The sequence below is a fragment of the Salmo salar genome, chromosome ssa15 (assembly GCF_905237065.1).
Source record: "Salmo salar chromosome ssa15, Ssal_v3.1, whole genome shotgun sequence".
Taxonomy (NCBI): domain Eukaryota; kingdom Metazoa; phylum Chordata; class Actinopteri; order Salmoniformes; family Salmonidae; genus Salmo; species Salmo salar.
The window spans coordinates 13,713,431-13,738,237 of record NC_059456.1 but is presented as its reverse complement, the minus strand read 5'-3'; the positions used below and the strand labels follow the sequence as shown (position 1 = coordinate 13,738,237).

Genomic DNA, 24,807 nt, shown 5'->3' with positions numbered 1-24,807 from the left:
TCTATTCCTCTGAAATGTTTGTGAATGTCATGTTTACTGTTAATGTTTGATTGTTTATTTCACTTGCATTGGCAACATAGACATATGTTTCCCATGCCAATAAAGCCCTTTGAATTGAGAAAGAGAGATAGAGAATAATAATATTAAGCTACTGTACCATGATCAGGGCTGAATCTACAGCAGACAGAGAACACACTATCTTCAGCTTTCACTTTATCCCATCTCTCATTCTCTCTCATTCTAACCCTCAACCTCCTCTCATCACCACTTCCTGTTTTGCATTCAAAGTTATCACTGACCTCATAATCTACATCTACACTGGCCGCATGTATGTGTACACACACACACACACACACACACACACACACACACACACACACACACACACACACACACACACACACACACACACACACACACACACACACACACACACACACACACACACACACACAGCTAATCAATTTATACATGGGGCTATCAGCTTGACTGAGAGAGAACACACAGACAGAGAGAGTGTTCTGTACTGAATAAGAGAGAGAGAGAGTGTTCTGTACTGAATAAGAGAGAGAGAGAGAGTGTTCTGTACTGAATAAGAGAGAGAGAGAGAGAGTTATGTACTGAATAAGAGAGAGAGAGAGTGTGTTCTGTACTGAATAAGAGAGAGTGTTCTGTACTGAATAAGAGAAAGAGAGAGAGAGAGAGAGTGTGTTCTGTACTGAATAAGAGAGAGAGAGAGAGCTCTGTACTGAATAAAAGAGAGAGTGTTCTGTACTGAATAAGAGAGAGAGAAAGAGAGTGTTCTGTACTGAGTAAGAGAGAGAGAGTGTTCTGTACTGAATAAGAGAGAGAGTGTGCTGTACTGAATAAGAGAGAGTGTTCTGTACTGAATAAGAGAGAGAGTGTACTGTATTGAATAAGAGAGAGAGAGAGAGTGTTCTGTACTGAATAGAAGAGAGAGAGAGAGAGAGAGAGAGAGAGAGAGTGTACTGTACTGAATAAGAGAGAGTGTGTTCTGTACTGAATAAGAGAGAGAGTGTTCTGTACTGAATAAGAGAGAGAGAGAGAGAGAGAGAGAGAGAGAGAGAGAGAGAGAGAGAGTGTGTACTGTACTGAATAAGAGAGAAAGTGTTCTGTACTGAATAAGAGAGAGAGTGTTCTGTACTGAATAATAGAGAAAGTGTCACGATTGTGCGTAGGAACGGACCAAGGCGCAGCGTGAATATCGTTCCACATCTTTTATTTGAATGTGAAACTTTGCAAGACAAAACAATAAACTATAAACAAAACACAAACCGTGACGACAGAGGTGCAACATGCACTAACTCAAAATTAATCTCCCACAAAAACAAGTGGGAAAAACAACTACTTAATATGATCCACAATTAGAGACAACGATGACCAGCTGCCTGTAATTGGGAATCATTCGAAAACCCCAACAAAGAAAAAAGAAACTAGAACATAACATAGAACACTTAAACTAGACAAAACCCCCCAGTCACGCCCTGACCTACTCTACCATAGAAAATACATGCTCTCTATGGTCAGGACGTGACAGTACCCCCCCAAAGGTGCGGACTCCGGCCGCAAAACCTGAAACCAAAAGGGAGGGTTGGGGGGGTGTCTAGTGTTGGTGGCGGCTCAGGTGCAGGACGAAGATCCTTCTCATCCCGCGGATCCTCCCGCATCGGAGGCGGTTCTGGTGCGGGGTGAAGAAACCTCTCATCCTGCGAACCCACCAGCATCGGTGAAGGCTCTGGAATGCCGACCGTCGCTGGAGACTCTAGACCGCCGACTGTCGCTGGAGACTCAGGACCGCAGACCGTCGATGAAGACTCCGTCTCAGGAGGTTCCGGACTGTAGGCCGGAAGCTCCGTACTGGGAACTGTCGCCAGAAGCTCCGGACTGGGAACTGTCGCCGGAAGCTCCGGATTGGGAACTGTCGCCGGAAGCTCCGGACTGGGAACTGTCGCCGGAAGCTCCGGACTGGGTGCTGTTGCCAGAAGCTCTGGACTGGGTGCTGCCGTCAGAAGCTCTGGACTGTGAAGGGGCACTGGAGGCCTGGTGCATGGAGCCGGGACAGGTGGCACCAGCCTGGTGACACGCACTTCAGGGCGAGTGCGAGGAGCAGGCACAGGACGTACTGGGCTGTGGAGGCGCACTGGAGGGAGAGTGCGAGGAGCAGGCACAGGACGTACCTGACTACTGTGATTATTATTATTTGACCATGCTGGTCATTTATGAACATTTGAACATCTTGGCCATGTTCTGTTATAATCTCCACCCGGCACAGCCAGAAGAGGACTGGCCACCCCTCATAGCCAAGTTCCTCTCTAGGTTTCTTCCTAGGTATTGGCCTTTTTAGGGAGTTTTTCCTAGCCACTGTGCTTCTACACCTGCATTACTTGCTGTTTGGGGTTTTAGGCTGGGTTTCTGTACAGCACTTTGAGATATCAGCTGATGTAAGAAGGGCTATATAAATAAATTGGATTTGATATAACTGGGGAGACACACTTCAGGGAGCGTGCGAGGAGGAGGCACAGGACATACTGAGCTGTGGAGGCGCACTGGAGACCTGGTGCGTAGAACCGGTGCAGAATATACTGGACCGTGGAGGTGCACTGGAGGTCTGGAGCGTAGAGCTGGCACAACTCGTCCTGGCTGAACGCTCACTTTAGCCCGGCAAGTGCGGGGCGCTGGCACAGGACGAACTGGGCTGTGAATGCGCACTGGCGACACAGTGCGTAGAGCTGGCGCAGGATATCCTGGACCGAGGATATCCTGGACCTGAGCCGGCACAACCTGTCCTGGCTGAATGTTCACTTTAAGTGCTCACCGGGCTATGAATGCGCACTGGAGATATTGTGCGCATCACCGCATAACACGGTGCCTGACTGGTCACACGATCCCCACGGTAAGCATGGGGAGTTGGCTCAGGTCTAAACCCAATGACCAGCTGCCTCTAATTGGGAATCATACGAAAACCCCAACATAAAAAAAGAAACTACAACATAACATAGAAAATTTAAACTGGACAAAACCCCCCAGTCACGCCCTGACCTAGTCTACCATAGAAAAATACGAGCTTTCTATGGTCAGGACGTGACAGAAAGAGTGTTCTGTACTGAATAACTTCTCTAGGGCCAGTGGGACGATTTCGTCCCACCTACGTAACAGCCAGTGGAATCCCGTGGCGCGTTATTCAAATACCTTAGAAATGCTATTACTTCAATTTCTCAACCATATGACTATTTTACACCATTTTAAAGACAAGACTCTCGTTAATCTAACCACACTGTCCGATTTCAAAAAGGCTTTACAACGAAAGCAAAACATTAGATTATGTCAGCAGAGTACCCTGCCAGAAATAATCAGACACCCATTTTTCAAGCTAGCATATAATGTCACATAAACCCAAATCACAGCTAAATGCAGCACTAACTTTTGATGATCTTCATCAGTTGACAATCTTAGGACATTATGTTATACAATACATGCATGTTTTGTTCAATCAAGTTCATATTTATATCAAAAACCAGCTTTTTACATTAGCATGTGACGTTCAGAACTAGCATACCCCCCGCAAACTTCCGGTGAATTTATTAATTACTCACGATAAACGTTCACAAAAAACATAACAATTATTTTAAGAATTATGGATACAGAACTCCTCTATGCACTCGCTATGTCCGATTTTAAAATAGCTTTTCGGTGAAAGCACATTTTGCAATATTCTAAGTAGATAGCCCGGCATCACAGGGCTAGCTATTTAGACACCCAACAAGTTTAGCCCTCACCAAAGTCAGATTTACTATAAGAAAAATGTTATTACCTTTGCTGTTCTTCGGCAGAATGCACTCCCAGGACTTCTACTTCAATAACAAATGTTGGTTTGGTTCAAAATAATCCATAGTTATATCCAAATAGCGGCGTTTTGTTCGTGCGTTCAAGACACTATCCGAAAGGGTAAAGAAGGGTTTCGTGACAAAAAAATTCTAAATATTCCATTACCGTACTTCGAAGCATGTCAACCGCTGTTTAAAATCAATTTTTATGCCATTTTTCTCGTAAAAAAGCGATAATATTCCAACCAGGAAATCGTGTTTTAGTACAAAGAGAGAGAAAATAAAAACATGGTGTCGCCCCGTGCACACGCCTCAGTCTGATGGTCCTCTGATAGAGCACTTACCAAAGGCGCTAATGTTTTTCAGCCTGGGGCTGGAGTTACATCATTCAGCTTTTTCCCGGGTTCTGAGAGCCTATGGGAGCCGTAGGAAGTGTCACGTTACAGCAAAGATCCTAAGTTTTCAATAAACAGAGCCAAGAAGCCCAAGGAATGGTCAGAGAGGGTACTTCCTGTACAGAATCTTCTCAGGTTTTTGCCTGCCATATGAGTTCTGTTATACTCACAGACACCATTCAAACAGTTTTAGAAACTTTAGGGTGTTTTCTATCCAAAGCCAATAATTATATGCATATTCTAGTTTCTGGGCAGTCGTAATAACCAAATTAAATCGGGTACGTTTTTTATCCGGCTGTGTAAATACTGCCCCCTAGCCCTAACAGGTTAAGAGAGAGAGTGTTCTGTACTGAATAAGAGAAAGAGACAGTGTTGATAGTGTTGTTAAGAAGGTAGAAACTAGGGCATGTAGGACCTGCCTTGTTGATAGCATTGTTAAGAAGGTAGAAACTAGGGCCTGTAGGACCTGCCATGTTGATAGTGTTGTTAAGAAGGCAGAAACTAGGGCCTGTAGGAACCTGCCTTGTTGATAATGTTGTTAAGAAGTTAGAAACTAGAGCCTGTAGAACCTACCATGTTTATAGTGCTGTTACGAAGTTAGAAACAAGGGCCTGTAGGACCTGCCTTGTTGATAGTGTTGTTATGAAGGTAGAAACTAGAGCCTGTAGGACCTGCCTTGTTGATAGTGTTGGTAAGAAGGTAGAAACTAGGGCCTGTAGGACCTGCCTTGTTGATAGTGTCGATAAGAAGGTAGAGCAGCGCTTTATTATAGACAGACTTCTCCCCATCTTAGCTACTACTGCATCAATATGTTTTGACCATGACAGTTTACAATCTAGGGTTACTCCAAGCAGTTTAGTCATCTCAACTTGCTTGATTTTCACATTATTTAATACAAGATTTAGTTGAGGTTTAGGGTTTAGTGAGTGCTTTGTTCCAAATGCAATGTTTTTAGTTTTAGAAATATTTAGGGCTAACTTATTCCTTTCCACCCACTCTGAAACTAACTGCAGCTCTTTGATAAGTGTTGCAGTCATTTCAGTCGCTGTAGTAGCTGACATGTATAGTGTTGAGTCTTCCGCATACATAGACACTCTGGCTTTACTCAAAGTCAGTGGCATGTCGTTAGTAAAAATTGAAAAGAGCAAGGGGCCTAAACAGCTACCCTGGAGAATTCCTGATTGTAACTGGATTATATTTGATAGGCTTCCATGAAAGAACACCCTCTGTGTTCTGTTAGACAAGAAACTCTTTATCCACAATATAGCAGGGGGTGTAAAGCCATAACACATACGTTTTTCCAGCAGTAGACTATGATCAATAATGTCAAAAGCTGCACTGAAGTCTAACAAGACAGACCCCACAATAATTTTTTCATCAAATTCTCTCAACCAATCATCAGTCATTTGTGTAAGTGCTGTGCTTGTTGAGTGTCCTTCCCTATAAGCGTGATGAAATTCTGTTGTCAATTAGTTGACTGTAAAATAGCATTGTATCTGGTCAAACACCATTTTTTCCAGAAGTTTACAAAGGGTTGGTAACAGGCTGATTGGTCGGCTATTTGAGCCAGTAAAGGGGGCTTTACTATTCTTAGGTAGCGGAATGACTTTAGTTTCCCTCCAGGCCTGAGGGCACACGCTCTCTAGTAGGCTTAAATTGAAGATGTGGCAAATAGGAGTGGCAATATCGTCTGTTATTATCCTCAGTAATTTACATCCAGATTGTCAGACCCTGGTGGCCTCTTCCACACTGAGTTTATGGAATTCAAAAGTACAATTCTTGTCTTTTATAATTTGGTCAGTTATACTTGGATATGTAGTGTCAGCATTTGTTGCTGGCATGTCATCCCTAAGTTTGCTTATCTTGTTAATGAAAAAGTAATTAAAGTAGTTTGCAATATCAGTGGGTCTTTGTGATGAAAGAGCCACCTGATTCAATAAATGAAGGAGCCGAATTGGCATTTTTTCCCAAAATTTCATTTAAGGTGCCTCAAAGCTTTTTACTGTCATTCTTTATATAATTTATCTTCGTTTCATAGTGTAGATTGTTTTTATTTTTATTTAGTTTAGTCACATGATTTCTTAATTTGCAGTACGTTTGCCAATCAGTTGTGCAGCCAGACTTATTTGCCATTCCTTTTGCCTCATCCCTCTCAACCATACAATTTTTCAATTCCTCATCAATCCACGGGGATTTAACAATTTTTACAGTACTTTTTCTTAATGGGTGCTTATTAGTAACTGGAATAATTAGTTTCATAAATGCGTCAAGTGCAGCGTCTGGTTGCTCCTCATTACACACCACAGACCAGCAAATATTCTTTAGATCATCAACATGGGAATCACTACAAAACTTATTGTATGACCTCTTATACACTATATTAGGCCCAGCCTTTGGAACTTTGGTTTTCCTAGATATGGCTGCTATACTGTGATCACTACATCCTATGGATTTGGATACTGCTTTAAAGCAAATATCTGCAGCGTTAGTAAAGATGTGATCAATACATGTTGATTTAATTCCTGTGCTGTTTGTAACTACCCTGGTAGGTTGACTGATAACCTGATCCAGGCTGCAGACACTGGTTACAGTTTGAAGTGTTTTTCCTGTGTGGGCAGCTTGATGATAGCCAGTCAATACTTAAATCACCCAGAAAATATACTTCTCTGTTGATATCACATACATTATCAAGCATTTCACACATATTATCCTGATACTGGGGTGGCAGGTAGCCTAGTGGTTAGTGTGTTGGGCCGAATGGTTGCAAGTTCAAATCCCTGAGCTGACAAGGTAAAAATCTGTCTTTCTACCACTGAACAAGGCAGTTAACCCACTGTTCCTAGGCCGTCAATGAAAATAAGAATTTGTTCTTAACTGACTTGCCTAGTTAAATAAAGGTTAAATAAAAAAAACAGCTAGTTATCATTAAGATTATATATATAAAGGTAAAATAAACTGACTGTTAGCACTTGGTGGTCTAGAGCAGCTTCCCACCAGAATAGGCTGTAGCCATATTACTTCAACAGTATTTAACATTAGATCGTCTCTGAGCTTTACAGGAATGTGGTTCTGAATATAGACCGCAACACCGCATCCGTTGGCATTTCTGTCTTTTCAGTAGATGTTATAACCATGTATTGCTACCACTGTATCATCAAAGGTATTATCTAAGTGAGTTTCAGAGATAGTCAGAATATGAATGTTATTGACTTCATGGACCTTGTTTCTTAGGCTACATATGTTAATATGGGCTATTTTTTAGCACTTTTCTGTGTTGCTTGATTGTTTTTAATGCTTAACTGGGAAGCTTATCAGAGGTGGACTTACTCATGGTATTTACATTGGAGCTGATAGTGCAGGGTGAGCTGCATGAAGTGGCCTTCATAAAATCGCACCCCACCTCAGTGCTAACAGTGTAACTCTGGTTTATAGGGTAATGATTACTGCTTACAATAGCTGTAGAATAAACAGATGTATTCGGTGCAATTAGGGGTACATAAATTAAATTACTTACATTGTGTTTGCCAATGCCCCTAAGATCATGTACATTTGATGCAGCATTGTCACAACAGTAGGGATTAACTGAGCTGGTCCTGGATCATTTACCAGTCATTGTTTCAACGCAGCCTTGAAATTAGGCTACCTACCCCAAGCCTTGAAAGCCTTGGGGCGGCAGGTAGCCTAGTGGTTAGAGCGTTGCACTAATAACCCGAAAGGTTGCTAGATCGGATCCCCGAGCTGACAAGGTAAAAATCTGTCGTTCTGCCCCTGAACAAGGCAGTTAACCCACTGTTCTTAGGCCGTCAATGAAAATAAGAATTTGTTTATAACTGACTTGCCTAGTTAAATAAAGGTAAAATAAATAATGATGCGTGGACAGAGTCCAGGAGCCAAGATGATTTGGATGGACTCTGTCATTCCTGTAGAGTATCTTCTGTTTCCAGAAGGTGTCTATGTTAGCAATAAAAGTGACTCCAGCAGAGCTACAGTATTCTTTTAACCAGATGTGTAATGCCAGCAGTCTGCTGAATCTTTCACACCCGCGGCACAACGAGGGTACTGGACCTGAAATGAATGGCCATTTTTGGAGTCAGTTCTTTAAAATCAATTTTCAGATGTTCCAAGCTAGCCCTCCTCATGTCGTTTGACCCCACATGGACTACGACAGTTTGCTTGCTAAAAGTAGCTACTTCACTCATGTAGTCATCTGCATGCAAGCAGTTGCTACATTGAAAGTCAACGCGGTCCACAATGTCCTGGAACAAAGCAAAGTAAACACAGCTCCTGCAGCGCTGGAAACGTTCAATAGCGACCTCCATTTGAGACCGCCAAGCCAGCTAAGCTAGCTGGGCTTTCGACGTCTCTCCCTGTAATGGCTGTCGTCGGAATGAGACCAAAGCGCAGCGTGGAAAGTGTTCATGATGTTTTACTTTCACCAAAAACACTCAAACAAAAATAACAAAAAATGAAACGAAAGTGCACAGTTCTGTCAGGTACAGATATGAAACATAAAGCAACTAACAACAAAACACAGGTGGAAAAAGGCTGCCTAAGTATGATTCCCAATCAGAGACAACGATAGACAGCTGCCTCTGATTAAGAACCACACTCGGCCAAAAAACTAAGAAATAGACAACATAGAATGCCCACCCACATCACACCCTGACCTAACCAAATAGAGAAATAAAACGGCTCTCTAAGGTCAGGGCGTGACAGTACCCCCCCCCCCCCCAAAGGTGAGGACTCCCGGCCGCAAACCTGAACCTATAGGGGAGGGTCCGGGTAGGCATCTACCCTTGGTGGCGGCTCCGGTTCGCTGATCCCTCCGCTTTTGTGGAACCGGAACGTGGATCATCGCCGGAGGAACCGGACCGTGGATCATCGCCAGAGGCTCTAAACTGCCGACCGTCGCTGGAGGCTCTGGACTGCCGACCGTCGCTGGAGACTCTGGACTGCGGAACGTCGAAGGAGACTCTGGACTGCGGAACGTCGTTGGAGACTCTGGACTGCGGAACGTCGCTGGAGACTCTGGACTGCGGACCGTCGCTGTAGGCTCCATGCCATGGATCATCACTACAGGCTCCGGGCCATGGATCATCACTGGAGGCTTCGTGCCATGGATTATCACTGGAGGCTCCGGGCCATGGATCATCACTACAGGCTTCGTGCCATGGATGATCACTGGAGGCTTCGGACCATGGATCATCACTGGAGGCTTCGGACCATGGATCATCACTGGAGGCTTCATACGTGGAGCCGGAACAGGTCTCACAGGACTGGGGAGACGCACTGGAGACCGGGTGCGTGGAGCTAGCACAGGATATCCTGGGCCGTGGAGGCGCACTGGAGGTCTGGAGCGTAGGGCTGGCACAACCCGTCCTGGCTGGATGCTCACTGTAGCCCGGCAAATGAGGGGCGCAGGCAACGAGCGCACCGGGCTGTGAATGCGCACCGGAGATACGGTGCGCATCACCGCATAACACGGTGCCTGACTGGTCACACGCTCCCCACGGTAAGCACGGGGATTTGGCTCAGGTCTCAACCCTGACTCCGCCAATCTCCCCGTGTGCCCCCCCCAAAAAACGTTTTTGGAGCTGCCTCTCGGGCTTCTGTTGTTGCCGTGCTAATTCCTCGTAACGTCGCCGTTCTGCTCTCGCTGCTTCTATCTCCTCCTTCGGACGGCGATACTCCCCGGCCTGCCTCCAGGGTCCTTTCCCGTCTAGGATTTCCTCCCAAGTCCATTCGTCCTGACCACGCTGCTTGGTCCTTTGGTGGTGGTTAGTTCTGTAACGGCTGTTGTCGGAATGAGACCAAAGCGCAGCGTGGAAAGTGTTCATGATGTTTCATTTTCACCAAATTAACTCAAACAATTTTTTTTTTTTAAATGAAACGAAAGCGCACAGTTCTGTCAGGTACAGATACGAAACATAAAGCAACTAACCACAAAACACAGGTGGAAAAAGGCTGCCTAAGTATGATTCCCAATCAGAGACAACGATAGACAGCTGCCTCTGATTAGGAACCACACTCGGCCAAAAAACAAAGAAATAGACAACATAGAATGCCCACATCACACCCTGACCTAACCACATAGAGAAATAAAACGTCTCTCTAAGGTCAGGGCGTGACACTCCCCCTATACGGAATCTGGCAGGATCCCGGGACAGACAGCAGCGCTCACAGCAATTTAGCCCAACAGAGCCGCAGGATTCAAAATAAAATACAAGTATATTAAAACACTGTCAGCTTTTAAACCGAGGTCTGTAGTTCTGGTTTTGTAAGGTTGTGTATTTATTTTCTTAGTCAACCTTGTGTTCTGTTTCATTGTGTTCTTGAACGTAGCCCCGTCTTTCATTGTGTTCATTGATTTCACCTGTTAGTTACTCACCTGGTCTCATCAGCTCCTTATTTAGTTCAGTTCATTCTGTTTGTGCCTTTGTGAGGTATTGTTCGTTTTGACTCTACTAAGCCTTTTCCCAGCTCGTTTGTGAGAACCAGTTATAGCCTTCAGTCCTAGTTTTGATTCACCTGCCTGTTTGCCTACCTGTGTATGACCATTGCCTGCCTGTGACCATGATTCCTGCCTTCTGCGAAGGTGAAATAAACACCTGCCGCGCACTGCTCGTGGATCTGCACCTTTTTCTCCTCGAGTACTCATTACAGGTTTCAGCGTTTGACAGTGTTCAACAACAACAAACACACGTCGCGCTCTGATGATGTCAGTGTCAGGTGGTATGAGGAAGTGAATAACTGTTCTGTACTGAATAAGAGAGAGAGAGAGAGAGTGCTCTGTACTGAATAAGAGAGGTGTGTGTGTGTGTGTGTGTGTGTGTGTGTGTGTGTGTGTGTGTGTGTGTGTGTGTGTGTGTGTGTGTGTGTGTGTGTGTGTGTTTTCCTTGTAGTGACCAGAAGTCCTCACAGGGATAGTAAAACATATACAATTTGGACAAGTGAGGCCGGTCCCTACAAAGAAAAAGCTAGGTGTTAAGTTTAGCGTTAGGATTACAATTAGGGTTAGAATTAGGATTAGAATTAGGTTTAGGTTTAGGGGTTTGGGGTTAAGGTCAGGGATAGTAAAACTAAAGTGTGTATGTGAGAGTGTGAGTGTGCTTGTGGGTCTTGTTGTGTCTGAGCAGCCTGACAGATCCCCTAACCCTAACCCCTAACCCTAACTCTAACCCCTAACCCTAACCCCTAACCCTAACCCTAACCCTAACCCCTAACCCTAACCCTAACCCTGACCCTAACCCTAACCCCTAACCCTAACCCTAACCCTGACCCTAACCCTGACAGATCCCCATTCAGACACAACCTATTAGCTGGAATTTAGCCATCAAGGATTACACACATGGGTTGTTTTACTATCCTTGTGGGGACCAAACAATTGATTCCCATACAAAATGATATTTCCCTAACCCTTAACCTAGCACTAACCCCAAACCCTAACCCTAACCCTAACCCCAAACCCGAACCCTAACCCTTAACCTAGCACTAACCCCAAACTCTAACCCTAACCCCAAACCCTAACCCTAAACCCCAACCCCAAACTCTAACCCTAATTGTAACCCAAACACCAAACCCTAACCCCAAACCCGAACCCCAACTCCAAACCCCAACCCTAACCCCAAACCCCAACCCCAAACCCCAACCCTAACCCCAAACTCTAACCCCAACCCCAAACTCTAACCCTAATTCTAGCCCTAATTGTAACCCAAACCTCTAAGCCTAAAATATCCCTTTTCCTTGTGGGGACAGAGAAATGTCCCCACTTGTTTGAAGAAAAACACACACACACACACACACACACACACACACACACACACACACACACACACACACACACACACACACACACACACACACACACACACACACACACACACACACACCGGAGGAAAGGGGGAGGATAGGAGAGAGAGAGAATGGTGTTGATGACTCACAGAAAGAGTGTGGTTGTGATGTCTGTTGGGTGGACTGGCTAAACTCCCCTCCTCTGGGCCCACATGGACCGCTCTGTCTTCACTCTGTCACAGATACAAACTGTTATTACAGACGTAACACTCCGGTACAGACGCAACACTGGTACAGACACAACACTCCGGTACAGACGCAACACTCTGGTACAGACACAACACTCTGGTACAGACGCAACACTCTGGTACAGACACAACACCGTTATTACAGACGCAACACTCCGGTACAGATGCAACACTCTGGTACAGACGCAACACCATTATTACAGACGCAACACTCTGGTACAGACACAACACCGTTATTACAGACGCAACACTCTGGTACAGACGCAACACTCCGGTACAGACGCAACACTCCGGTACAGACGCAACACTCTGGTACAGACACAACGCCGTTATTACAGACACAACGCCGTTATTACAGACACAACGCCGTTATTACAGACACAACGCCGTTATTACAGACACAACGCCGTTATTACAGACACAACGCCGTTATTACAGACACAACACTGTTATTACAGACACAACACCGTTAATACAGACACAACACCGTTATTACAGACACAACACCGTTAGTACAGAGAACACCGTTATTACAGACACAACGCCGTTATTACAGACACAACGCCGTTATTACAGACACAACGCCGTTAGTACAGACACAACACTGTAATAACAGACACAACACCGTTAGTACAGACACAACACTGTTAATACAGACACAACACTGTTAATACAGACACAACACCGTTATTACAGACACAGCACCGTTATTACAGACACAGCACCGTTATTACAGACACAACACCGTTATTACAGACACAACGCCGTTATTACAGACACAGCAGTGTTAATACAGACACAGCAGTGTTATTATAGACACAGCACCGTTATTACAGACACAACACCGTTATTACAGACACAGCAGTGTTAATACAGACACAACGCCGTTATAACAGACACAACACCGTTATTACAGACACAACACCGTTATTACAGACACAACACCGTTATAACAGACACAACACCGTTATTACAGACACAACACTGTAATAACAGACACAACACTGTTAATACGGACACAACACTGTTATTACAGACACAACACTGTTAATATAGACACAGCACTCAGTTACAGACACAACACAGTTATTACAGACACAACACTGTTAATACAGACACAGCACTCAGTTACAGACACATCAATATGTTACAGACACATCAACCAGAGGTTTCACTGCAGAGCCCTCTAACATGGGTGATTAGTGAACATTCCCTCAGAGTGTTTAGTCTGTGTTCCTCTGAGAACAGCAGCTAGTGGTGCGTTCTGTGACCTTGCAGTTTCCTTTATCTGTGACAGGTTGAAGCATGAAGGCAAGAAGACATGGAGGAACCAGACCATAAAGAAAATCTCTCTCCTGTTCTCTCTCTCTCTCTATCTCTCTGAGCTGTGATAGTGGAATGGTTGCTAAGGAGGAGAAACTGCTTAGCAACCGTCTCCAGAGCTGCTGTGCTGACTAAACCTCTGATGTCACTTCCCTGACGATCAGCATAGAAACCACCCAGGTAACCTATGCCCCCCCCACCCGCTAACACACACAGACACACACACACACACACACACACACACACACACACACACACACACACACACACACACACACACACACACACACACACTAACACACACACGCACGCACGCACGCACGCACGCACACACACACACACACACGCACACCCTCCCCATCTCTCTCTCTCCCTCCCTCCCTCCATCCTCCCCCCTCAATTTTTTAAAATTTCTCCCTCCCTCCCCCTCTCTCTCTGTCTCTCGCTCTCTCTCACCCCCTGCTCTCTCCCTCCCTATCTTTGGTCTATTTTGATCTTTGGCAGGTTATTTAGGGCTGCTGTTGTTGCTAAGCAACCAGACGGGTAACTGGGAGACAGGGGGAAAGTCCCACTGCCGCAGACAGGTCCCGAAAATACCTCCTCTCTCTTTCTCTCTCTCATCCTCTGTCTGTCTCTATTTCAGCCTCCTCTCTCCCTGTCTCCCTCCTCCTCTCTCTATATCTCCCATCCTCTGTATGTCTGTCTCCCTCCTCTCTCTCTCTCTCTCTCTCTCTGTCTCCCTCCTCTCTCTCTGTCTCCCATCCTCCTCTTTCTGTCTCCCATCCACTGTCTGTCTCTCTCTCTAACCCTCTCCCTCCCTTTCTCCTTCCCTCCCTTCTCTCCCTCCCTCCTCTCTTTCTCTCTCTCCCTGCCTGCTCCTCTCTCTCTCTCTCCCTCATCCTCCCTCCCTCCCTCCCTCCCTCCCTCGCTCCCTCCCTCCCTCCCTCCCTCCCTCCCTCCCTCCCTCCCTCCCTCCTCCTCCTCTCTCTCATCATCCTCTCTCTCCCTCCTCTCTCTCTCTCCCTCCTCTCTCTCTCTCCTCCTCTCTCTCCCTCCACTCCCTCTCTCCTTCTCTCTCATCATCTTCTCTCTCTTTCCCTGTCATCTCTCTTTCTATTTTCCTTCTCTGTCTCTTCCTTCTCTCTCTTGTGTGCACAGTATGATAGTACAACATCCCATTAGGAACACCACAGACTGACCAGGTGAATCCAGGTGAAAGCTATGATCCCTTATTGATTTCACTTGTTAAATCCACTTCAAGCAGTGTAGATGAAGGGGAGGATGACAGGTTAAAGAAGGATTTTTAAGCCTTGAGACAACTGAGACATGGATTGTGTATGTGTGCCATTCAGAGGGTGAATGGACAAGACAAAACATTGAACTGCCTTTGAACGAGGTATGGTAGTAGGTGCCAGGCTCACCGGTTTGTGTCAAGAACTGCAACGCTGCTGTTTTTTTTAACGCTCAACAGTTTCCTGTGTGTATCAAGAATGGTCCACCACCCAAAGGACATCCAGCCAACTGGACACAACTGTGTGAAGCATTAGAGTCAACATGGACCAGCATCCCTGTGGAACGCTTTTGACACCTTGTAGAGTCCATGACCTGATGAATTCAGGCTGTTCTGAGGGCAAATTCGTGCAACTCAATATTAGGAAGGTATTCCTAATGTTTTGTCCACTCAGTGTATTTTGGTGCCTATACATTCAGCTGGATCTACAGACATGGCAGCTCTGCTTCTGGCTCCTAAACAACTTTGCAGTATTTTGGTTTTTGTGTGTTCTTTCTTACATTATTAGCCTACGAATGTGTTTGTGTCATATCACCTCTACCTGACACCCTAGAATGTGTTTGTGTTTCATATTTTTTATTTATTTTTTTATTTCACCTTTATTTAACCAGGTAGGCTAGTTGAGAACAAGTTCTCATTTACAACTGCGACCTGGCCAAGATAAAGCATAGCAATTCGACACATACAACAACACAGAGTTACACATGGAATAAAGAAACCATACAGTCAATAATACAGTAGAACAAAAGAAAACAAAAAGTCTATATACAATGTGTGCAAATGAGGTAAGTTAAGGGAGGTAAGGCAATAAACAGGCCATAGTGGTTAAATAATTTCAATATAGCAATTAAACACTGGAATGGTAGATGTGCAGAAGATGAATGTGCAAGTAGAGATACTGGGGTGCAAAGGAGCAAGATAAATAAATAAATACAATATGGGGATGAGGTAGGTAGATAGATGGGCTGTTTACAGGTGGGCTATGTACATGTGGAGTGATCTGTGAGCTGCTCTGACAGCTGGTGCTTAAAGCTAGTGAGGGAGATAGGAGTCTCCAGCTTCAGAGATTTTTGCAGTTCGTTCCAGTCATTGGCAGCAGAGAACTGGAAGGAAAGACGACCAAAGGAGGAATTGGCTTTGGGGATGACCAGTGAGATATACCTGCTGGAGCACGTGCTACGGGTGGCTGCTGCTATGGTGACCAGTGAGCTGAGATAAGGCGGGGCTTTACCTACAGAGACTTGTAGATAACCTGTAGCCAGTGGGTTTGGCGATGAGTATGAAGTGAGGGCCAACCAACGAGAGCATGACCATAGTGTATGGGGCTTTGGTGACAAAACGGATGGCACTGTGATAGACTGCATCCAATTTGTTGAGTAGAGTGTTGGAGGCTATTTTATAGATGACATCACCGAAGTCGAGGATCGGTAAGATGGTCAGTTTTACGAGGGTGTGTTTGGCAGCATGAGTGAAGGAGGGTTTGTTGCGATATAGGAAGCCGATTCTAGATTTAATTTTGGATTGGAGATGCGTAATGTGAGTCTGGAAGGAGGGTTTACAGTCTAACCAGACACCCAGGTATTTGTAGTTGTCCACGTATTCTAAGTCAGAGCCGTCCAGAGTAGTGATGCTGGACGGGCGAGCAGGTGCGGGCAGTGATCGATTGAATAGCATGCATTTAGTTTTACTTGCATTTAGGAGCAGTTGGAGGCCACGGAAGGAGAGTTGTATTGCATTGAATCTCATCTGGAGGTTAGTTAACACAGTGTCCAAAGAAGGGCCAGAAGTATACAGAATGGTGTCATCTGTGTAGAGGTGGATCAGAGAATCACCAGCAGCAAGAGCAACATCATTGATATATACAGAGAAAAGAGTCGGCCCGAGAATTGAACCCTGTGGCACCCCCATAGAGACTGCCAGAGGTCCGGACAACAGGCCCTCCGATTTGACACACAGAACTCTATCTGAGAAGTAGTTGGTAAACCAGGCGAGGCAGTCATTTGAGAAACCAAGGCTGTCGAGTCTCCCAGTAAGAATATCACCTCTACCTTACCTGATACCCTAGACCCCCCACTTCAATTTGCTTACCGCCCCAATAGATCCACAGACGATGCAATCGCCATCGCACTGCACACTGCCCTATCCCATCTGGACAAGAGGAATACTTATGTAAGAATGCTGTTCAAATCAAAATGAACTTCTATGGGCTAGGTGGGAAGCTCACTATTCAACAGCCAGTGAAATAGCATGGTGCGAAATACAAAACAGCAAGAATCTCATAATTTCATTTTCTCAAACAATCAACTATTTACACCATTTTAAAGATAAACTTCTCATTAATCTAACCACATTGTCCGATTTCAAAAAGGCTTTACGGCAAAAGCATAAAATTAGAATATGTTAGGACATAAACAGCCAGTTTCCAAGCAAGGACATGCATCAAAAACAAACAAAAAATACAGCTAAATATTCACTAACCTTTGATGATCTTCATCAGATGGCACTCATAGGACTTCATGTTACACAATACATGTATGTTTTGCTCGATAAAGTTCATATTTATATCCAAAAACCCCATTTTACATTGGCGCGTGATGTTCAGAAAATGTATTCCCACCAAAACCACCGGTGAATGTGCACATCAATTTACAAAAATACTCATCATAAACGTTGATAAAATTTACAACAGTTATTGAAAGAATTATAGATATACTTCTCCTTACCTGTTGAGGTGTAGGGGGCAGTATTTTCACGGCCGGATGAAAAACGTACCCAAATTAAACTGGTTACTACTCTGGCCCAGAAACTAGAATATGCATATTATTAGTTGATTTGGATAGAAAACACTCTGAAGTTTCTAAAACTGTTTGAATGGTGTTTTTATTGTATTTGTTGAATTGTAGTTCTTCTTTTGATTCTCTATCGAAACTACAGTTTCTGTGGGGTCACGTTGCACTTCCTAAGTTTTCCATTGGCTGTCAACAGCCTTCAGAAAGTTCTTTCAGCATTCTCCTGTCACTGGGCAGATAATAGGAGCACAGTCACGGAGTGGACTGCCTGGAGACAAAGGGATTGGATATGCGTGATCCCGCGAGCGCGCCGTTCCTTCTTTTTCTTCTTGAATGAATATGCTATTGTCCGGTTGGAATATTATCGCAATTTTACGTTAAAAATACCATAAAGATTTGTTTTAAACCTGTTGTGGACAGGCGTTCCGCATGGCGCGAAAAACCCCCAACTAAAATACCACAATTCAATTTTTCTCAAACAATCAACTATTTACACCATTTTAAAGATAAGACTCTCGTTAATCTAACCACATTGTCCGATTTCAAAAAGGCTTTACAACGAAAGCAAAACATTAGATTATGTTAGGAGAGTACATAGACCAAAATAACCACACAGCCATTTTCCAAGCAAGCATATATGTCAATAAAACCCAAAACACAGCTAAATGAAGTACTAACTTTGATGATCTTCATCAGATGACACTCCTATGACATTATGTTATACAATACATGTATGTTTTGTTCAATCAAGTTCATATTTATATCCAAAAACAGCTTTTTACATTGGCGTGTGATGTTCAGAAAATGTATTCCCAACAAAAACTTCTGGTGAATTTACAAAAATACTCATCATAAACATTGACAAAATACATAAAAATTATTTTAAGAATTATAGATACAGAACTCCTTAACGCAATCGCTGTGTCAGATTTTAAAATAGCTTTTCGGCGAAAGCACCTTTTGCAATATTCTGAGTGCATAGCTCAGCCATCACGGTGAGCTATTCAGACACCCGCCAAGTTCGGGGCTCACTAAACTCAGAATTAGTATTAGAAAAATTGTATTACCTTTGCTGATCTTCGTCAGAATGCACTCCCAGGACTGCTACTTCCACAAGAAATGTTGTTTTTGTTCCAAATAATCCATAGTTATGTCCAAATACCTCTGTTTTGTTCGTGCATTCAGGTCACTATCCAAAGGGTAACGCGCGAGCACAATTCGAGACAAAAAAATTCAAAATGTCGTAAAATAGCGATAATATTCCAACTGGACAATAGTGTATTCATTCAAAGAGGAAAATAAAAAACTGTGTGGTCTCATGAATGCGCATATCCAATCTCTTAGTCACCAGGCAGACCACTCAGAAACGGAGCTACTATACTCTGTCCAGAGACAGGAGACGCCTCAATCCGCTTTCTGAAGGCTTTAGAGAGCCAATGGAAGCCTTAGAAAGTGCTACATAACCCCACAGATACTGTAGTTTTGATAGAGAACCAAAAGAAGAACTACAAATTCACAGACAGGCCACTTCCTGCTTGGAATTTTCTCAGGTTTTTGCCTGCCATATGAGTTCTGTTATACTCACAGACACCATTCAAACAGTGTTAGAAACTTCAGAGTGTTTTCTATCCAAATCTACCAATAATATGCAAATATTTGACTCTGGGCCCGAGAAGTAGGCCGTTTAATTTGGGTACGTTTTTCATCCGGTCGTGAAAATACTGCCCCCTATAGCGAAGAGGTTAAATCGGGTACGTTTTTCATCCGGCCATGAAAATACTGCCCCCTATCCTAAACAGGTTCACACACACAGCGTTTGACATGCTTCTAAGTATGGTAATAGAACATTTTGACTTTTCGTCTCTGGTACCGCCCTCGCGCATTATGCCTTTGGATAGTGCTCTGTACGCACAAACAAAACGGAGGTATTTGGACATAAATATGGATTATTTCGAACAAAAACAAAATTTCTTGTGGAAGTAGCAGTTCTGGGAGTGCATTTTTTTTTTGTCTATGTACTCTCCTGACATAATCTAATGTTTTGCTTTCGCTGTAAAGCCTTTTTGAAATTGGACAATGTGGTTACATCAAGGAGAAGTGTATCTTTAAAATTGTGTAAAATAGTTGTATGTTTGAGAAAGTTGAATTATGACATTTTGTTATTTTGAATTTGCCGCCCTGATATTTCACTGGCTGTGTCCCGCAGGTGGGACGCTAGCGTCCCACGTAGCCCATAGAAGTTAATGCAACCGCTGTGTCAGATTTTAAAATAGCTTTACGGAGAAAGCACATTTTTCAATATTCTGAGTACATAGCTCGCCATCAAAGCAAGCTATACAGACACCCGCCAAGTTCTGGGGTCAACTAAACTCAGAATTAGTATTATAAATATTCTCTTACCTTTTCTGATCTTCGTCAGAATGCACTCCCAGGAATCCTACTTCCACAAAGGTGCGTGCTCAGCCCCCTCCTGTACTCCCTGTTCACCCATGACTGCATGGCCATGCACGCCTCCAACTCAATCATCAAGTTTGCAGACGACACAACAGTAGTAGGCCTGATTACCAACAATGACGAGACAGCCTACAGGGAGGAGGTGGGTGCCCGGGAGAGTGGTGCCCGGAAAATAACCTCTCCCACAACGTCAACAAAACAAAGGAGCTGATCGTGGACTTCAGGAAACAGCAGAGGGAGCAGCCCCCTATCTACATCGACAGGACCGCAGTGGAGAAGGTGAAAAGCTTCAAGTTCCTCGGCGTACACATCACTGACGATCTGAAATGGTCCACCCACACAGACACTGTGGTGAAGAAGGCGCAACAGTGCCTCTTCAACCCCAGGAGGCTGAAGAAATTTGGCCTGGCCCCTAAAACCCTCACATACTCTTACAGATGCACAATTGAGAGCATCCTGTCGGGCTGTATCACCGCCTGGTACGGCAACTGCACCGCCCACAACCGCAGGACTCTCCAGAGGGTGGTGCGGTCTGCCCAACGCATCACCAGGGGCACACTGCCTGCCCTCCAGGACACATCTACAGCCCCCAATGTCACAGAAAAGGCCAAAAAGATCATCAAGGATATCAACCACCCGAGCCACTGCCTGTTCACCCCTCTATCATCCAGAAGGCGGGGTCAGTACAGGTGCATCAAAGCTGGGACCGAGAGACTGAACAAAAGATTCTATCTGAAGGCCACCAGACTGTTAAATAGCCATCACTAGCCGGCTACCACCCGGTTACTCAACCCTGCACCTTAGAGGCTGCTGCCCTCTATACATAGACATGGAATCACTGGACACTTTAATAATGTTTACATTCTGCTTTACTCATCTCATATTCTACTCTACTGTATTCTACTCTACTGTATTTTAGTCAATGCCACTCCTACATTTCTCGATCTAATATTTATATATTTCTTAATTCCATTATTTTACTTTTAGATTTGTATGTATTGTTGTGAATTGTTAGATACTATTGTACTGTTTGAGCTAGGAACACAAGCATTTCACTACACCCGCAATAATATCTGCTAAATATGTGTATGTGACAAATACAATTTGATTTGATTTGAACTAGGCCAATATATGTGCGTGCGTGCGTGCGTGTGTGTGTGAATGCAGAATGGTTAGTGAGCGATGTAAATAAATAACTGTCTGTTTAATTATTACACAAATACAGAAACACACACACATAGCCCTCACCATGTGTGTAGTGGGGTCCTCTGATGGTGGCAGTGTGGTAGTGTTGGACGGCATGGCGATGCTTGGTAACCGATTAAAATATTCAAACTGTCTCCGTAGCAACCAGGTGAGTCCCCCTTCAGTCCTCTCCTGACAACGAGAAAAACACCAACACTTAGTTTAAAATAAACAGAATCGAAGACAAACACACCAGAATGAACATGTCTGTCTGTCTGTCTGTCTGTCTGTCTGTCTGTCTGTCTGTCTGTCTGTCTGTCTGTCTGTCTGTCTGTCTGTCTGTCTGTCTGTCTGTCTGCCTGCCTGCCTGTCTGCCTGCCTGTCTTTCTCCCTGTCTGTCTGTCTGTCTTTCTCCCTGTCTATTTGCCTGTCTGTTAACAGATTATCTATTTAGAGACGAGTACAGGATATGACATCATCACAGAGCTCACATCCATCTGACAACAGCACATACCATACTATGCAGTGTGTGTGTGTGTGTGTGTGTGTGTGTGAACCACACCACCTTAACTCGAAGTCAACTCACCACAGAGACAAAGACCGTTTCTGTAGGTCACACACTGTATAGTATGGTATGTGCTGTTTTAATACCACACTGTATAGTATGGTATGTGCTGTTTTAATACCACACTGTATAGTATGGTATGTGCTGTTTTAATACTACACTGTATAGTAGGGTATGTGCTGTTTTAATACCACACTGTATGGTATGATATGTGCTGTTTTAATACCACACTGTATAGTATGGTATGTGCTGTTTTAATACTACACTGTATAGTATGGTATGTGCTGTTTTAATACTACACTGTATAGTATGGTATGTGCTGTTTTAATACTACACTGTATAGTATGGTATGTGCTGTTTTAATACCACACTGTATAGTATGGTATGTGCTGTTTTAATACTACACTGTATAGTATGGTATGTGCTGTTTTAATACTACACTGTATAGTATGGTATGTGCTGTTTTAATACCACACTGTATAGTATGGTATGTGCTGTTTTAATACTACACTGTATAGTATGGTATGTGCTGTTTTAATACTACACTGTATAGTATGGTATGTGCTGTTCTAATTCTACACTGTATAGTATGGTATGTGCTGTTTTAATTCTACACAGGCTACAATATCCAACAAAATCAGAGAGGAGGCAATAGAACCGGATCCCTGCCTGTTGTTGTTCCCCTGCCTGCAAGAAGCTCTTATGGGGCAGGTACAGCGGCCACGCGCCCCTAGACAGAATGCACCCGTTAACCTCGACAGGCAGGCACGCGCCCCGGCGTCAGTTCCGTGTGTCTGCATCTGGAGGAAAAACCGACTCTATCGGACCGCCGCGAGACTAGCAGACTTCCATCGCGAGCAATCATTATTTTCTTACCGGAGGAGATGTCCGGTGCGTCTTGAACCAAATAAAACTCCTCAAGTTCACGCGCCGTTGCCGTGTATACGGTACACATCTGCACGCGCACAGCGGAACCGATCCAGGCTTTCTCCGTGCTTTATCCCCGGGCTCTCTCTCTCTCTCTCTCTCTCTCTCTCGCTCTCGCGCTCTCTCTGCCTCCCTCCCTCCCTCTCTTTCTGAGCTGCAGAGGAGAGGTCGCAGCACCGGATAACGTCTCCGCCAGGTCCTAGAGTCTGGAAACTGATATGTGCTAGAGTCTTATGTCTTCACAGTGAGCATATGTTGGTCCCTACCCACTTACCCACTAACCTAGGACAAGGTCCGGGAGGCCTCCCTTGGGTGCACGTTTTGTTTTTTTGCCGTAGCACTACACAGCTGATTAAAATCATCAAAACTTGATGCTGAGTTGGTTATTTGAATCAGTTGTGTAGTGCTAGGGCACCTTAGACATATTGTTTTATCCATGTACTGTATGTAGTGTATTCTAGTCAAGTCTCATCCTATATAACTACTGCTGTACACACCTTTTCTATTCATATACTGTCCATAATGTCTATACACACCATCATATACACTGAACAAAAATATAAACACAATATGTAACAATTTAAACGATTTTACTGAGTTACAATTAATATAAGGAAATTTGTCAATTGAAATAAATTCATTAGACCCTAATCTATGGATTTCACATGACTGGGAATTCAGATATGCATCTGTTGGTCATCAGCTGTCGTGGTCTCAGATGATCCCGCAGGTGAAGACGCCAGATGTGGAGGTCCTGGGCTGGCGTGGTTACACGTGGTCTGTGGTTGTGAGGCCACTTGAGCGTGCTGCCAAATTCTTTAAAACGAATTTGGAAGCGGCTTATGGTAGAGAAATTAACATTAAATGATCTGGCAACAGCTCCTGCAGTCAGCATGCCAATGGCACGCGCCCTCAAAACTTGAGACATTTGTGGCATTGTGTTGTGTGACAAAATTGCACATTTAAAGAAGCCTTTTATTGTCCTCAGCACAAGGTGCATCTGTGTACTGATCATGCTGTTTAATCATCTTTTTGATATGCCACACCTGTCAGGTGGATGGATTATATTGGCAAAGTAATGCTCACTAACAGGGATCTAAACAACATTTGAGAGAAATAAGCTTTCTGTGCATATGGAACATTTCTGGGATCTTTTATTTCAGCTCATGAAACATGGGACCAACACTTTGCATGTTACATTCATATTTTTGTTCAGTATAATACACCACATGGAATATATGTGATAATATAATACTGGACTCTGACATTGCTCGTTCTGATGTTGCTCATTCAGCTTTTTTACTTGTTGGATTATGTGTGTATTGTTATTGTACTGTTATTGTATTGTTAGTTATTTCTGTACTGGTGAAGCAAGAAACATAATCATTTCACCTGCCATAACATCTGTGTGTGTGACCAATAAACTTTGATTTGATTATTGAAGATATTTGGATATGCAACCTAATCCAGTGATTGTCATTATTTTAAGATAGCAACTATAGTCTAATTGTCAATAAAAATAAGTTCAGTAGAGATGAATTAAATACATCTAATTTCACAGGCTAATGAATTTAGGGTTCAACATCTGAGGAAATGGAAACACAAAACACATGAACTAGATCATTGACTCTTTAGTATAATACCCACTGCTAGTATCCATGTATTCATCCAACAGTAAACATAATGTCCTAAAAAAAGCTTTGTAGGCTACTACCCATAAGACCTTTAGGCCTATGCCCTCTCAATGGCCAGTGTGGGGTACAGAGATGGGGGTTCAAAAATCATGTTAAACACTATTATTGAACACGGAATGTGTCCACGCAAATGGTTTTACTCATGAAGGTGTTTAGGCTCCTTGCCGTAACAAAGGGGCTGAATACTTATTGACTCAAGACATTTCAGCTTCTATTTAAAAAATGTTTTACAAAATGATCGACAAACAACATGTCACTTAGAAGGATTACTATATCCTATCCTAGGTATTCCTTAAAGAG

General features: G+C 43.9%; 1 protein-coding gene across 6 annotated transcripts in view; it reads right to left on the bottom strand.

Moving 5' to 3' along the window:
* The window catches only part of LOC106570983 (DNA (cytosine-5)-methyltransferase 3A), a 123,791-nt gene extending 100,836 nt beyond the window's left edge, over nucleotides 1-22,955 (bottom strand). For 2 of the 6 annotated variants that reach the window (XM_045695474.1, XM_045695477.1), the window contains exons 1-3: nucleotides 22,763-22,955; nucleotides 21,385-21,513; nucleotides 12,181-12,264 (exon numbers count right to left, since the gene is read on the bottom strand). In XM_045695474.1, the coding sequence (XP_045551430.1) occupies nucleotides 12,181-12,264; nucleotides 21,385-21,438 (138 nt within the window). In that variant the 5' untranslated portion in view covers nucleotides 21,439-21,513; nucleotides 22,763-22,955. Of the gene's footprint in view, nucleotides 1-10,784; nucleotides 10,914-12,180; nucleotides 12,265-21,384; nucleotides 21,514-22,762 lie in introns of those variants that run through there. The other 4 variants (XM_045695476.1, XM_045695479.1, XM_045695475.1 and 1 more) reach the window with 2 other exon arrangements.
* Nucleotides 22,956-24,807: the final 1,852 nt, after the last annotated feature.